At 55.6% G+C, this 14,304-nt stretch overlaps 3 protein-coding genes across 3 annotated transcripts in view; all 3 read left to right on the forward strand.

The window, feature by feature from the left end:
• LOC101872728 (notch receptor 2) overlaps nucleotides 1-4,855 on the forward strand; it is an 86,931-nt gene extending 82,076 nt beyond the window's left edge. The window contains exons 31-33 of the mRNA XM_034063486.1: nucleotides 88-235; nucleotides 740-837; nucleotides 1,118-4,855. Of these exons, the coding sequence (XP_033919377.1) occupies nucleotides 88-235; nucleotides 740-837; nucleotides 1,118-2,461 (1,590 nt within the window). The 3' untranslated portion in view covers nucleotides 2,462-4,855. The remainder of the gene's footprint in view (nucleotides 1-87; nucleotides 236-739; nucleotides 838-1,117) is intronic.
• A 2,380-nt stretch (nucleotides 4,856-7,235) lies between these two features.
• Nucleotides 7,236-9,944, forward strand: REG4 (regenerating family member 4). The gene is made up of 7 exons (XM_031047293.2): nucleotides 7,236-7,255; nucleotides 7,636-7,696; nucleotides 9,012-9,099; nucleotides 9,217-9,314; nucleotides 9,394-9,531; nucleotides 9,608-9,713; nucleotides 9,871-9,944. Exons 1-7 carry the CDS (start codon nucleotides 7,236-7,238, stop codon nucleotides 9,942-9,944), a joined length of 585 nt encoding a protein of 194 aa, XP_030903153.2.
• A 1,096-nt stretch (nucleotides 9,945-11,040) lies between these two features.
• On the forward strand, nucleotides 11,041-14,209 carry LOC101872401 (hydroxymethylglutaryl-CoA synthase, mitochondrial). Its single transcript, XM_031047261.2, has 9 exons — nucleotides 11,041-11,153; nucleotides 11,387-11,826; nucleotides 12,101-12,226; nucleotides 12,532-12,696; nucleotides 12,767-12,935; nucleotides 13,021-13,191; nucleotides 13,686-13,792; nucleotides 13,896-14,021; nucleotides 14,103-14,209. Exons 1-9 carry the CDS (start codon nucleotides 11,041-11,043, stop codon nucleotides 14,207-14,209), a joined length of 1,524 nt encoding a protein of 507 aa, XP_030903121.2.
• The last annotated feature ends 95 nt before the right edge of the window (nucleotides 14,210-14,304 follow it).

Below are 14,304 nucleotides of genomic sequence, written 5' to 3' on the forward strand. Positions count from 1 at the left end.
TCATTATAAAGTTTCTCTTGAGTTTCTGCTAAATCCTTAGTTTTGGTCTGTAGTGATATTGAAAAAACTGTCTTCCCTGTTGTCCAGATCCTGATCCGTAACAGAGTGACAGACTTGGATGCTCGGATGAATGATGGAACGACTCCGTTAATTCTGGCTGCACGTCTGGCCGTGGAAGGAATGGTGGCTGAGCTAATTAATTGCCAGGCTGATGTGAATGCCGTAGATGACCACGGTAATGTGAACATGACATACTGGGCTGGGCAAATATTTGTTATGTTGTGACTAAGGAGGGATGGGCTTCTGCTCTCCCAGAGTGTGGGCTGCTCAGAAATTCTGTGGCTAAATCATATACTGGGCTCTCCGGTGGAAGTTTTCCCAGCAATAATAGACTGCAGGCTGCTGCACGGGAGCTTGTTTAGACAGTCCTGGAAAAGAAGCAGAAATATGGGGTTGGATATGGTGGGATTTTCTGGACTGCAGATGTGACTCTCTGGATAGGTTATTTTAAAGGTAAAAATAAATCCCAGAGCAAGTGCTGGAAGTCTCACTGCATCTTGGTAACATAAGGGTATGTCACAGCATGGTGCTTTCCAAAGCAGAAATGTAACTCCAGGACATGTTCATGTGTTATGAGCTGCACTGCAGTTGCTTTCTTCCCTTAGCATGCTCTGTCCATCTTGGTGCTTTAGAAGATAGCTCCTTAGTTTGTTACTGAAGTTGTTGGATTTCCCTGCAGGTAAATCTGCTCTTCACTGGGCTGCTGCTGTCAATAACGTGGAAGCAACACTTGTGCTGCTGAAAAATGGAGCCAACAGAGACATGCAGGATAACAAGGTACAATTTGGGTGGGCTCAGCAGAGCTGTGCTTCCTAACTCAAAGCATTCTTCCTAGTGGAATAGTTTAGCCTCTGTGCTCCACTGCCATGTATAAAGTCATCTCCTGTAATACACCTTTTTCAATAGGCATCTCTCAGGGTGGTTGGTTGTTCTAGGAGACAATTAATGTGACACTGCATTAAACAGTGCTTCCAGGTGTTGCTGCACCATTGAGGTTAGCTGTAAGACAATTACCCCACAATGAAGCCACTAAAATACCTATTCTCTGTGTTTCCAGGAGGAGACACCGCTCTTCCTTGCTGCACGGGAAGGCAGTTTCGAAGCAGCAAAAATCTTGCTGGACCATTTTGCCAATCGAGACATCACGGACCACATGGACCGCCTGCCTCGAGATGTGGCCCAGGACCGGATGCACCATGACATCGTGCAGCTTCTCAATGAGTACAATGTGGCGCACAGCCCTGCTGGGCACCCAGGTGCCATGCTGAACTCTGCTCTCTCCCCAGTCATCTGTGGCCCAAATAGGTCCTTCCTCAACCTGAAGCACACTTCGTTAAGCAAGAAGTCACGAAAACTGAATGCCAAAGGCATCATGCCCACAAACCTCACCAAAGATGCAAAGAGGAGAAGGAAGAAGTCCCTCAGTGAGGGCAAAGGGCAGTTTTCGGAGAGCTCAGTGACCCTGTCACCAGTTGATTCCCTAGAATCACCCCATGCTTTTGCATCCGAACCAACATCGTCGCCTGTGATGCCGTCGCCAGGGGTGTTACACTCATCACCCAGTTCGCTGCTGACTGCTCCATCTGTGCAGGCTGCACACTCAATGTCCTTCTCCAACCTCCATGAGATGCAGCCGTTAGGTCGTGGATCCAGCACAGTGCTCCCGTCTGTCAGCCAGCTGCTTTCACAGCACAGAACCACCCCTCCTAACAGTGGGCTTGGTAGGCTCCGGCCAGCCAATGTTTCTGCCGAGTGGATGAACCGGATGGAGGTGAACGAGTCCCAGTACAATGAGATGTTTGGCATGGTGCCGCAGGTGATGCATTCACACCCCACTGTTTCTCAGCAGAGCAGTTTAGTGCAAGCAGATACAAAGCACATGGGAGTGTCCAGGGAGTCTCTGCCCCCTATCATGACTTTCCAGCTGGTTCCCAAGGGTGGCATAAACCAGCAAGCACTGCCACAGCAGGCCCAGTCAAACTGCGCTCAAAACATGGCTGGTCCTCTTAGCTCCATGTACCAGATACCGGATTTAGCTCAGCTGCCCAGTGCCTCATTCTCCATGGCTGCCATCCCTCAGCAGGATGGGCAGGTGGCTCAGACAGTCCTCCCAGCATACCACCAGTTCCAGAGCTCGATGGGGAAGTACCCCACACCGCCTTCACAGCACAGCTGCTACTCCTCGGCCACAGAACGGACTCCTAGCCACAACCGGCACTTACAAGGGGAGCACCCGTACCTGACTCCGTCACCCGAATCTCCAGACCAGTGGTCCAGCTCCTCCCCACACTCTGCCTCTGACTGGTCTGATGTGGCAACCAGTCCCAGTAACAACCAGCGCGGGCCAGCTGCCACTCACATGACGGAGCAGCAGCGGAACAACATGCAGGTGTATGCCTGAAGGCTGGCCAAGGTGAAGCCCAATCAAAAAGTGGACTCCAGAACTCATGAAGGTCTTCCAGGATGAAAATGAAGAACCATTTTAGTATCCAAGAGTCTTAATGAGCCTAGGCTGTTCTTTCCTTGGAGGGACTGTGGTCGCTGTAGGCGTTGTATGCTTTTATGCTAAACAGAGAACTGTAGAAGCTGGTGATGGAGAAGACCAACTGGGTCACTTCTAACCAACTCCCGTGCACCTTGGATGTGATTGCTGTCTGCACTGGATTCTCCAGTCTGCTTTTGAACATGTTCCACCATGTCTCTGGGGAGACAGCTATTCATCTTAATGCATCTCGTGGACACTTCTCCAGAAATTTAGCCAAAACCAGCTGCGTATCCTTCTTTTGTTACTACTTCTGTTACCCACATAAACTCTCTCTGAAGCACCTTCTACTAGTTCTCCTCGAGTTCAAGTTGCCTTGTCTTGACACAGCTCAGAGCTGCACACACATTCCTACACCCCTCCTTCCGTCAGCTGCCCTTGCTCAGCAAGTGAGCCGGACTTTCCAAAATACCTGCAGGTCAAGTGACATTTTCTGTCACACAGCTTCACCCTCCCCTCTTCCAATGTCTTTGCCTTATACAGACCCACTAACACCCCTTAGTGTTCTCACTGCCTGCCCCCCAGGTATTATGAGATTATATATACATATAGTCTTCCCTTAGGTCTTTTTGTTGGTTGTATTTTTTTTACCCGGCTCCCCAAAACGCTGGTCTGACCTGGTGTTCCCCACGTGGTGGCCTGTAGGCGCATCTCTCCTGTGTTGTATGTCTTCCCTGAGACACACCTGACCATTTTGACACACTACTCTCCCTGTACCCCCGTCCTTCCAGGTGTGTCCATGACTGCCTTCATGGGCTCCCATGCTGGAAGAGATGCCCTGCAATCCATACAGGCCTTTTGGGAAACTCTTGATATGAGCATGAGTGTTTCAAAACCTTGTAACATGAGCTCCCAGTATTCTTGCACAGTACTCCCCGCCCCTCCATCCAAAGGTGGCTGTGTCCTGTCCTCCAGGTACCATATGCTGCCTTGTAATGGTATTATCAAGAAATGTCAAGGATGTCATTACATGTTTGCAGTATGTCTCCTTCTGCGTCAGGAACCATGTCCAGCCCTTTGAAAAGTGTCCCTTCCACTCCAGCCTTGGGACAGGGCTGCTTTGTCTTCTCCTCTCATTAAGGAAGCTGCAGCACTGACTCCAGAGCAGGCTTCCAGCAGGAGCAGCATGCCTGAAGCCAGGAGCTGACCTTAAGCAGCAGGCAACATAAGTCAGAAACCGTTGCTTGATGCAGTTCAGTTAACAGGTTTGGGGCTGTCCTCTGCTCTCAGCTTCAGCCCATATCGAGGTTTCCCAGCCAAGATGCCCCATGTGCTCCTTGGGGTGGTAGTGCCATTTGTACTGCAGCTTCCCTGAGATTTTTGGAGTTATGGAAGCCAGCTGTCACTGACCTTAGAAAAACAGCCGCTCCTTCTGCTTTGTCCGCAAGAGTCATGCTTCCCTGAAGGGCTCTGAACCAGTCAGCAGCCGAAGTGAACATTTCTGGGGTTGGTTTGCTCCTACCTCTTCAGGGGAGCCCTGCAGACACATGTTCCAAAGAGATCGGGGCTGTCGGCTGCTGCCAAAGGACAGAGAAGGCCACTCCCCGCCAAGCAGTGGCCCTTCAGCATCCTACCATGTACAGTATTTCCTTCAATGCTTCTTTCCACTCTAGCCAAGGGCAAAAGCTTTTTCTTTTGATTCGACTCAATGGTACATGAAGGCAGGGCCTCAGGAGGAGCTGGTTCCCGGGGCCGTCATTTTGGGCTGAAGTTTTTAACTCTGAAGTTACTGCTTTTTATGATGCACACAGCGTTCCCTGGCACGCTTGCTGCAGTGCATCCTGTGAAGTTTAGCTGCAACCGACTCAGATCTCCAGGCAGGAGCCTGCGAGCTCCCGGAGTTCTGTCCAGGTACATGTTTCACTGCAGATAATGAAGTGTTGCTACATCAATGCTAAAGAAACAAAGGGCTTTTCCTTGTTAGTCCAAAATAACCAAGTGCCTTTTTAAATATGTGGCTACCTTTTACAAGATGAGTGCTTTCTGTGGAATGAAGCCGGCTTCATGCCTGGCTTGTTAATACGATGGCCCTCTGCCTTTCTTTTTTTAACTACTTGTAAAGATAATATCTCCTTAAGGTGGTATTTTATCTCATAAGTTGTAGAGTAACCATTCACACAGCAGCATTTTCCTATATTAATAATGGAAAATATTTGCTTATTTTTACATTTTTTATAAAAGTCGTTTATGAAAATAGTTGCTGCAAAATGTATAAGCAATTTTTATCCCCAGAATAAAGAGTATGTGCCCGGTGTCTGTGTGCTGCTGTTTTCATTTGTTTTCCTAGCTATCGTGCACAGCCACTGGATTATGAATGAATCTTCAGTGTTCGATGGCTGTTCAGACCCCTGACAAGTGAAGGCTTATTTAGGCCTGTGCAGTTCATATCAGGAGAGAGCTGTTGGGCCACAGGGGTGCTCTGTGCTGCGGCTCTGCACCACATGAACCCCAACACCTAGTTCCATCCAAGGGAGCTGTGCCTGGGAGCTGAAAACAGCCTAGCTGGGCTGTAGCTGGAGGATGCTGGGACTTGGTTAGCTAAGAAGGGGCAGCCGCCAGCAGCCAAGCAGCTGGGCTTACTGGGAAGGATGGGGAAGGACTGGACTGGGGCCTTTTTGTGATGCTTTGAGTAAGAGCTCTCACTTGCCTGGGAGTCTGGGATCTGGAGAAGGGCTCAGGCTTTTGTGTGGCTTTTAGAAAGGTGATGAGCAAGTGTGGGTCAGGTGGTGATTAGTGGAGCCATGGGTTTGCTCCTTTCAGGTCCTGCTTGCTTTCCAGAACTGTTCACTGTTCTTCCAGCTGGGAGGAGGACCAAAGCTGCCTCCCTGGCTTTGGCTTGGAAGCTGGTGCATGAAGGTGTGCAACTCCCTGCCTCTAAAATGGGGAATCATGGCTCCTGCATGTCGTTTTCAGAACTGAAGTTTGACTTCAACAGTTGGGGAGCAAGCTGACAATGGCTGCTGCCTTGTATTTTGAGCAGGGAGGTGCCACTGAAGCCCTGGGATCCAATAGGGCTCACCTGGCCAGTTTCCAGCTCTCACTGTGGACTGGGATGGAGCCAGTAGCTGAATTACGATGACCAGCAGGCATAAAGCTGCTGGGGGCATTTTACGGGTTTAATATTCAAACAATGCAGCTCCTTTATCTTCCAGCAGAGCCAGCTTGGCAAGTGCAAATCTCTGGGAGGCTTTCATCCATGTTCTTGCACAGGTCGCACATCTGAGACAAAGTTCAGTGAGCTCTACTGTGTCTGGCACAGCTACAGTGAGCTTGATGATGCTCAGGTTGAGACTTGAAGCTGCATCTCCTCCAGGATAACGCATGCCTCTTCCCCCGCCCAGGATAACAAGGGGCTTGTGAAAACTTGTGTGTTGCATCCAAATAAGCCTAGTTGAACCAGCCAAACAGGGAGCTGGGGCATCCCTTACCTAACTGAGGAGTGATGGAGCAGCTTCAGGCTCCTTTGGGGAACATTTTCATGGTTTTCCACAAAACAAGGGTGAATCCTGTCTTCTGGGGGTTGCTGTGTTTGAAGGGTTTCTCCATTAGAGCGGCTGGTCTCTTCTCTAAGGAGATGTAGCAGGCAGCAGTTGTGTTTGGACACAAGAAGGCTTTTACCTATTTGATGCTGGAAGGTGCCTAGCGAGCTGGCTGAGCCTTGAGCGGCCTTGGGAAACAGCAGCAGCTCTAGCCTCACTGTGTGGGTGGAGATGGGTCTGATCCTCCTGCCACCGCAGGGCAAGAGCCAGACCTGCCACTGCACGCTGATGTGGAGCTGCTCCCTGTGTGTGTAGCAGTACTTGCTGCCTTTGTGTTTCAGTAAATACTGCCATAAAGGAGCCATGAGAGGTCCCTGGGAGACATGGCTTGAGCCAGGCAGGCAGCAGAAACAGCTTCAGCCTGCTGCAAGCCCTCCATGTTGAGGAAAGGTGGCCTCAGCTCTGGGGATGGATCCTCTGTGGGTAGCTGCCTCCTGGGTAGCTCCCAGTGGCCTTTTCCAAGGGTCTTGGGGAGGGCTGAAGAACGGAGAGACAGGCATTGGCTGTAGCTGGCAGCAGCAGGGCACTGCACAGCTTTGTACCCTCTGGACCTGCAGTGTGAGGAGCTCTTGAAGCTGCTTTGCTATATTAGCCAGCAAAGCAGTGCTGCAGAGCAGCATGGTCAAAGCAGTAGGGTAGATGAGCTTCAGTCTCCTCCCACCAGTGCAAGAGGACAGCCTGGGGTGAGGAGCAGGGAAAGTGACAGAGAAGGCTGTGCCTGATCTTGCTGAAGAGCTCTGGCTGCTGGGGCCTGGGCAGCCCCTCTGCTGTTCCATGCCAGCAGCAGCCTTTGCAGGGCCAGGCTGCAGGTCCCTGTGGGGCAGGGGTTGAGGGGGGGCTGCTGCTTCAGGACCTTCGCCTTCCTCCCACAGGATGCAGGCTGATGAAGCCCTGCGTCAGTGCTGGGCGTGAAGGCTGAGCACCCCCACTGCTATCTGATGGCACCCACCAGCCCCCGGCCACAGGCTGTTCCCACATCCCTGTGTCCTGCATCTTCCTGACAAACATTCCCAGGCAGTTCAAACAAGGGCGGTGTGTGGGTGACGTATGGCAGGACGTGGGGCCCAGCCACGTGCCATCCCTTGGCTGGGGACATGGGCAATGCCAGCGGGTGGTACCCATGGCCCAGCTGCTCGCTGCAGGGATGCTCTGGCCAGGATCAGTGTGGGCTGCCCTAGGGCTCACCCCTGCCAGCCCCTAGTCCAGCCGGAGCTGGGCCAGCGGGCATCCCTGCCCGGTCCTAGGCTGCTCTTTGCTGCAAGGTTCTCCCTGTGTTTACATTGGTAATTTACGCTAATTGCAGGGGGTTTATTGACCAACTAGGAGAGGTTCTTCCTGCCTCCTCTGGAGAAAAGTTGAATGCAAACAGAGCAGAGATCTGGGCATCTTTCCAGCAAAATAGGGGGGATGGAGGGGAGTCAGCATTGAGATTTTTATGGTGGGAACCACCTGATCTGGGCAAACACTGATGCTGGTGAGCACTGGGCTATAAAGGGCAGCTCTTCTCTCCCGATGGCCCACAAGAAGCTGTTATTCCCCGATCTCCAGAGACCAGGTGAGGACGGGGACCCTCACAGGGCGGCTGGGGCCTTGGGGTGTTCCATGGTGGCTTGTGGGTGAGTTGAGTGCTGCCCTTGCTGCTTGGGGCAGGCTGCAACAATGCAATTTTCAGCCCCACGCTGGCTTTTGTCACTGCTTCTTTGAGGGGAAAACAAGCCGAGTCTGCAAATCAGCCCACATGCCCAGAGATTAGCCCAGATAAAGGCTATAATGTGGTTGTTTTGCCTTCCTGGCCCAGGCAGTGCTATGAGCTTGGGGGGTGACAGTGGTGCTGTGTGCATAGTCCCTGCAGCCCTACCAGCTGTGTTTCTGCCTTTGTCATTGCTGCTGCTGCCCTATGCCAGGGCAGGGTTGGATTTCCCTTACCTATGCCTGTGGCAGCATGTTCCCATATCCCCACAGAGCAGTTTGGCTCACCCAGCCAAGGCTGGGACTGGTGGGGCCAGGACACAGAGCTGAGAAAATGAACATGAGCCGGCTGCAGTGTGCACTTGCAGTCCAGAAAGCCAACTGTATCCTGGGCTGCATCAAAAGGAGCGTGACCAGCAGGTCTAAGGAGGTGATCCTGCCCCTCTACTCTGCTCTCGTGAGACCTCACTTGGAGTATTGTGTGCAGTTCTGGTGTCCTCAACATGAAAAGGACATGGAACTGTTGGAACAAGGCCAGAGGAGGGCCATGAGGATGATCAGGGGACTGGAGCACCTCCCATATGAAGACAGGCTGAGAAAGTTGGGGCTGTTCAGCCTGGAGAAGAGATGGCTGAGACCTCATAGCAGCCTTCCAGTATCTGAAGGGGGCCTATAAGGATGCTGGTGAGGGACTATTCATTAGGGACTGTAGTGATAGGACAAGGGGTAATGGGTTGAAACTTAAACAGCAGAGGTTTAGATTGGATCTAAGGAAGAAATTCTTTACTGTTAGGGTGGTGAGGTACTGGAATGGATTGCCCAGGGAGGTAGTGAATGCTCCATCCCTAGCAGTGTTCAAGACCAGGTTGGATGAAGCCTTGGGTGATATGGTTTAGTGTGAGGTGTCCCTGCCCATGGCAGGGGGGTTAGAACTAGATGATCTTAAGGTCCTTTCCAACCCTAACTGTTCTATGATTCTATGCCTGGGGATGGATGGGATGCTGGCACAGGGTGGTGAGCTGTGCCAGGGGAGAGAGAGGCACAGCCCCAGGGCTGCCATCTCCTCCAGCTGGCTGAAAGGAAGCAGATTCAGCCCACAGCAGGGCAGGGCTGCACCCTCTGGGCACAAGCAGCATCCCCCATCCCTGAGGGGCTTGATGTGACCTCCTGCACTCTTACAGGGGACGATTCCAGGAGCAAGGAGCATGGTGGCAGCAACCAGACTTTCCCTCCTGCTGCTGGGCTGTGTGGGGCTCCTGCAGCCAGCTGGTAAGTTCCATGACTTGGGTGACAGCCAGTTCTACAGTGTGGCTGGGCATGAGCCATGGTCCCCTCTGGCTGGTGAGGCCAGCTCCCCCATCCCTCCCTGTGTCTCTCCACCTACAGGTGCCCGATACATAGACTACTGCCCCAAGGGCTGGTACTATTACAAGCTCAGCTGCTTCAAGTATTTCAGTCAGCTCCAGAGCTGGGATGAGGCCGAGGTAAGGCTGCTGGGGTACAAGGGTGGCTGGGGTGAGCCATCTGCTGGGAATGTCCTGGCACTCATGGCTCTCCCTGCAGAGGCAGTGCCAGGCCAGCTATGCCGGTGCCCACCTGGCCTGGGTGGAGGAGCCCAAGGAAGCAGCCACCCTGCAGAAGGTCATCTTCTACTACCAGCATGTGCAGCCTGTCTGGCTTGGCCTCCGCTATGGGCAGCAGGTGAGGCTGGGAGCAGCAGGGTGGTGGGGGCCGTGGGGCAGCAGAGCCATGGCTCTAATCCGCTCTCTCTGCACAGAGCCAGGCCTGGCAGTGGGTGAGTGGGGACAAGTACAGCATCACCAGTGGGCTGCCTGGGAACGGTGCCCTTGGGGGGACCTGTGGCGTGCTGACCCACCTCAGCGGTGAGTGCCCAGACCCTGGATCCACTTCCGGAGCTCTGTCTCAACCAGCATCCCTCCCTCTCCCTCCTCTGGGTCCCATTACCCTGGGGGGCTATGGCAGGCAGAGCTGCTGCCCCTGTCCTCGACATGACTCCACCAATCCCCATCTCTCTGGCAGGCTTCACCCTGTGGTCCAGCACCGACTGTGCCCAGCAGCATCACTACATCTGCAAGTTCACAGCCTTGCACTGAGGACAGCGCCTGGGCCCATGGTGGGCCCCACATCGGCTCCTCCTGTCACCTCTGCTCCTCTCCCCCAACTCCTAAAAATACACCTATAAAAAAAGGGGCATGCAAGTGCTATGTGAGCTTGGTGCTGGTGCAAAGCCCTGGGCAAGGCAGGTGCTGTGGCGGCTCCCTGAGCTTCCCAGCTTCCCAGGACTTTGGCACTGCCCGTGCTGTTGGAGGCTTTTGGAAGTGAGTCCCAGGAGCCTCAGGGCTGGTGGCTCTCCCAGCTGGGCTCTCATGTTTGCTCATTCCCAGCCATTCTGGGCCAAATGGGACAGGTGTCCCTGTGGAGCAGGGGAGGGGACAAGAATGTCTTCAGGGTGCAGGACATGGATGTGGGTGAGGATGGGAGCTGTTGTGGGTGTGCACATGTGAGGATGGGTGCCTCCCTGTGTGCAGGTGGCTTTGCAGGGGTCTGGGGGCTGCAATACTGCCCCATGGCCATGTTGACTGCAGCACCAGGACCAAAGGTCCCTTCTTGTGTCACACTGTGTTGCCACAGGCGTCACGTGGCTGTTCACTGTTTTGACGGCGGCTCTGCCCCTACCCAGCTCATGGGCTTCTTGCCCCTCAGAGCTGCTGCCCGTGACGGAGGTGGGCCGCATCCCAGGCAGCAGGGACAGTGCCCAGCCGCCCTCTGCTCCTGCCCTGGCAGTCCAGGGCAGTCGGGGTTGGTGCCCAGCAGCTCGCACACTGTACAGTGACCGGAGCTGTGCGGGTGAGCTGCAGTCAGTGGAACGGCCACCGCCCCACAGCATGGGGAGCAGGGGCTGCAGGGGAGCCCTTTCCACTGCCCAGCCCTGCCTCCAGCCGAGCTCATCCTCAGGTTTTGGGGTGCAAGGTAGAGACATCTTGCAAGTTCCCTCCTCTGAAACCAGTGCTTGCTCGGATGTCCCTGCCGTGTTGGCTGCCGCTTGGTGACCTTTGAGCACCAGGGTCCGGTGTGCTGATAAGGGCCAGGAGGGCTGTGCCGTGCCGCTTGTGCAGTTTATAAAAGCACCACACAAGGCCTGTCCCTGCGGCCATCCTGTCCCACCATCTGTGCAGCAGCAGGGTGAAGATGCTGCGCTTGGTTGGCCGTGCCGCACGCTGCTGGGTAGCAAGGCAGACGTCACCAGGGCAGGAATGGGTGCTGTGGGGACCCCAGCATGCCACGGTTGCGCAGAGGGCATGGTGAGCACCCACACGGATTGGCTGGGCTGGGGGCATATCCAGGGACAGGTCAGGGAGCTGGCAGTGCTCTTAAACCTTGCTGGGGAAGGGGATGCTCTCCCTCCTCCCCACAGGGCTGCTGGGGAACCAGCAGGGATTTGGGGTGCTCATAGCCTGGCACTTCCCTGGGACCACTGCGTGTCCCCAGGGCTCAGGGCTGCTGTGGGACCATCACTGCTCCCTCTGCCCCACAGTCTCTCCAGCACTGCTGGGACGGGCACCTGGCCCAAGGATGTGGGTATCCTGGCGCTGGAGGTGTACTTCCCTGCGCAGTACGTGGAGCAGGAGGAGCTGGAGCGGTATGATGGCGTGGAGGCTGGCAAGTACACACGGGGCTTGGGCCAGCAGCAGATGGGCTTTTGTGCTGCCCATGAGGACATCAACTCCCTGTGCCTGACGGTGGTGCAGCGGCTGGTGGAGCGCGGGCGCCTCTCCTGGGATGCCATCGGCCGCCTGGAGGTGGGCACTGAGACCGTCATTGACAAGTCCAAGGCCGTTAAGACCGTCCTCATGCAGCTTTTCCATGACTCGGGCAACACTGATGTGGAGGGCATCGACACCACCAATGCCTGCTATGGGGGCACAGCTTCGCTCTTCAATGCAGCTGCCTGGGTGGAGTCCAGCGCCTGGGATGGTGCGTGCAGCAGGGACTGTGCCATGGGGATTGGGGGGGTTGCATGTTGGGTGGGTGCCATGGGATGGGGGAAGGAGGCAGGAGGTGTCCTGAAGCAGAGAGATGCCCCAGCAAGACTCAATGGGAACTGTTGTCCCTCTCAGCTCTCCATCACTCCTATTGTTTGTCCACCTTGGCCATGACACCCAGCAGTATGGAGGTGGGAGTACATGAGGGCCATGGGATGGAGGCTTCCACCACTAATGGCCCTGCTGGCTCCCCTGTCCTCCCGCAGGTCGCTACGCTGTGGTGGTGTGTGGGGACATCGCTGTCTATGCCACAGGCAATGCACGGCCCACAGGAGGTGCCGGTGCCATTGCCATGCTGGTGGGACCCAATGCCCCGCTGGTGCTGGAGAGAGGTTGGTGTCATGGGCCCTGGGGATGTTGAGCTGGTGAGTGCTGTCCCTGGGGGCCATACATCCATGTCCCAACCCTGACAGAGCTGCTCAGTTCCCGCAGTGGGAGTTCTGCCAGCCCTGGTGGCTGCCTGGTGCTTGGTGTCACAGGCTCCCAGCAGACACATTCCTGTGGGTGCCATGCAGCAGCCTAGGGAGGCTGGCAGATATCAGGGCTGACACAGCATGGCAGGCAGCACCTATGGGTGCAACTGTCTGGCTGGGACCCCCCAGTGCCCCCTGACAGCCAGCTCCCCCTGTGCCACCAGGCCTGCGGGGAACCCACATGGAGCACGCTTATGATTTCTACAAGCCAGACCTCTCCTCTGAGTACCCAGTGGTGGACGGGCAGCTTTCCATCCAGTGCTACCTGCGGGCGCTGGACCGCTGCTATGCTGTTTACCGCCGGAAGGCAGAGAGCCAATGGAAGCAGGGTAAGCAGTGGCACCCCTGGGATGCCCACACCATCCCACTGGATGCTGATGGCCACAAATTGCCTTCCAGCTGGCATTCAGCGGCCCTTCACCCTCGATGACTTCAAGTTCATCATCTTCCACACGCCCTTCTGCAAGCTGGTGCAGAAGTCAGTGGGGCGGCTGCTGCTGAACGACTTCTTGGCCACCCCCAACCCTGACACAGCCACTGGCCTCTACAAGGGGCTGCAGCCCTTTCGGTGGGTCTCCATACCATGTCCCCCATTGCTCAGCCCAGCTGCAGACATGCCTATGTGGGGCTCAAGACAGCCTCTCTCTGAGCAGTGGTGTGAAGCTGGAGGACACCTACACCAGCAAGGATGTGGAGAAGGCATTCCAGACGGCCAGCCAGGAGATCTTCAACCAGAAAACCAAGCCCTCCCTGCTCCTCTCCTCCCGCAATGGCAACATGTACACACCATCCATGTATGGCTGCCTGGCCTCCCTCCTGGCACAGTGAGTCCCCCAAAAAACTGGCTCACAGCTGGGGGGGGGTCATTTTGGGGAGGGCAGTTTCTGGCCTGGCTGGCTGAGAGTGCAGGTGCCAGTATGCATTCAGCTCCCCACAGACTATACTTTCATTGCACATAACCCCTGCTGTGGATGTGTCCCGCTCCGTGCCAAGTCCCTGCCAGCCCTTTCATCCCAGCTCACACAAAGTCCTTTTGGCACTGGGAGGATGAAAACCCCATTGTCATGCCTGGCGGAACGGCTGACCCAGCAGCAGAGGAGCCATGGGAACAGCCAGGAACCCAGGGGGAAGAAAGCCACATGCTGGGGCTCCCCAGCACCACTGCAGTCCAGGGTCATGCACCCTCTGCAATGCAGCCCTGAGTCCTAGGACTCCCTGGCCTGCAAACAGGGCAGGAGGCAGCCTGGTCCTACACCACCCCCAGCCCTGCATCCTCCCAGCTCCACACCCATTCTAATCCCCCAACCCCTCAATGCAGATCCTCAGCGCGGGACCTGGCCGGCTCCCGCATCGGTGCTTTCTCTTACGGCTCGGGGCTGGCTGCCAGCATGTTCTCCTTCCGCGTCTCACAGAATGCAGCCCCGGGTGAGCCCCATGGGAGAGGAGGCCTGGGAAGGGTGGGAAGCGTGGGGCTGCAGGGCTGGGGCTGCCGGCTGTACCGTCTGACCCAAGGGGTTCCCGTTGGTAGGCTCGCCCTTGGACAAGCTGGTCTCCAGCCTGGCTGATCTCCCGGCTCGCCTGGATGCCCGCAAGCGTGTGGCCCCGCAGAACTTTGCCGAGATCATGAAGCAGCGTGAGGAAACCCATCACTTGGGTAAACAGGGCTGGGGGGGATGCAGCACCCCCCTGACAAGACCCCACGGCCCCACTGAGCATCACCATCCTCTCCCCGCAGCTGACCACACTCCCCACGGCTCCCAGGCAGATCTCTTCCCTGGCACCTGGTACCTGACACGAGTGGATGCCAAGTACCGCCGGCAGTATGCCAGGAAGCCCATCTAGGAGGGACTGGAATGGTAAGCCCTGGGGAGGGGTGTGATCTCTTTCTTGCTGGCATCCCCTCTTCCCTATCACATCCTTCCTCACCCCCAAATCTG

The sequence above is a fragment of the Melopsittacus undulatus genome, chromosome 6 (assembly GCF_012275295.1).
Source record: "Melopsittacus undulatus isolate bMelUnd1 chromosome 6, bMelUnd1.mat.Z, whole genome shotgun sequence".
Classification (NCBI taxonomy): Eukaryota; Metazoa; Chordata; class Aves; order Psittaciformes; family Psittaculidae; genus Melopsittacus; species Melopsittacus undulatus.

What these genes read in the sequence shown, in the direction of transcription:
- REG4 (XM_031047293.2), top strand. Translation starts at nt 7,236, where the DNA reads ATGGGCAATGCCAGCGGGTG. An exon ending in GCCTCCGCTATGGGCAGCAG is followed by an intron (nt 9,532 to 9,607) that starts GTGAGGCTGGGA and finishes CTCTCTGCACAG; the next exon opens with AGCCAGGCCTGGCAGTGGGT. An exon ending in CGTGCTGACCCACCTCAGCG is followed by an intron (nt 9,714 to 9,870) that starts GTGAGTGCCCAG and finishes TCTCTCTGGCAG; the next exon opens with GCTTCACCCTGTGGTCCAGC.
- LOC101872401 (XM_031047261.2), top strand. Translation starts at nt 11,041, where the DNA reads ATGCTGCGCTTGGTTGGCCGTGCCGCACGCTGCTGGGTAGCAAGGCAG. An exon ending in CTCACAGAATGCAGCCCCGG is followed by an intron (nt 13,793 to 13,895) that starts GTGAGCCCCATG and finishes TCCCGTTGGTAG; the next exon opens with GCTCGCCCTTGGACAAGCTG. An exon ending in TGAGGAAACCCATCACTTGG is followed by an intron (nt 14,022 to 14,102) that starts GTAAACAGGGCT and finishes CTCTCCCCGCAG; the next exon opens with CTGACCACACTCCCCACGGC.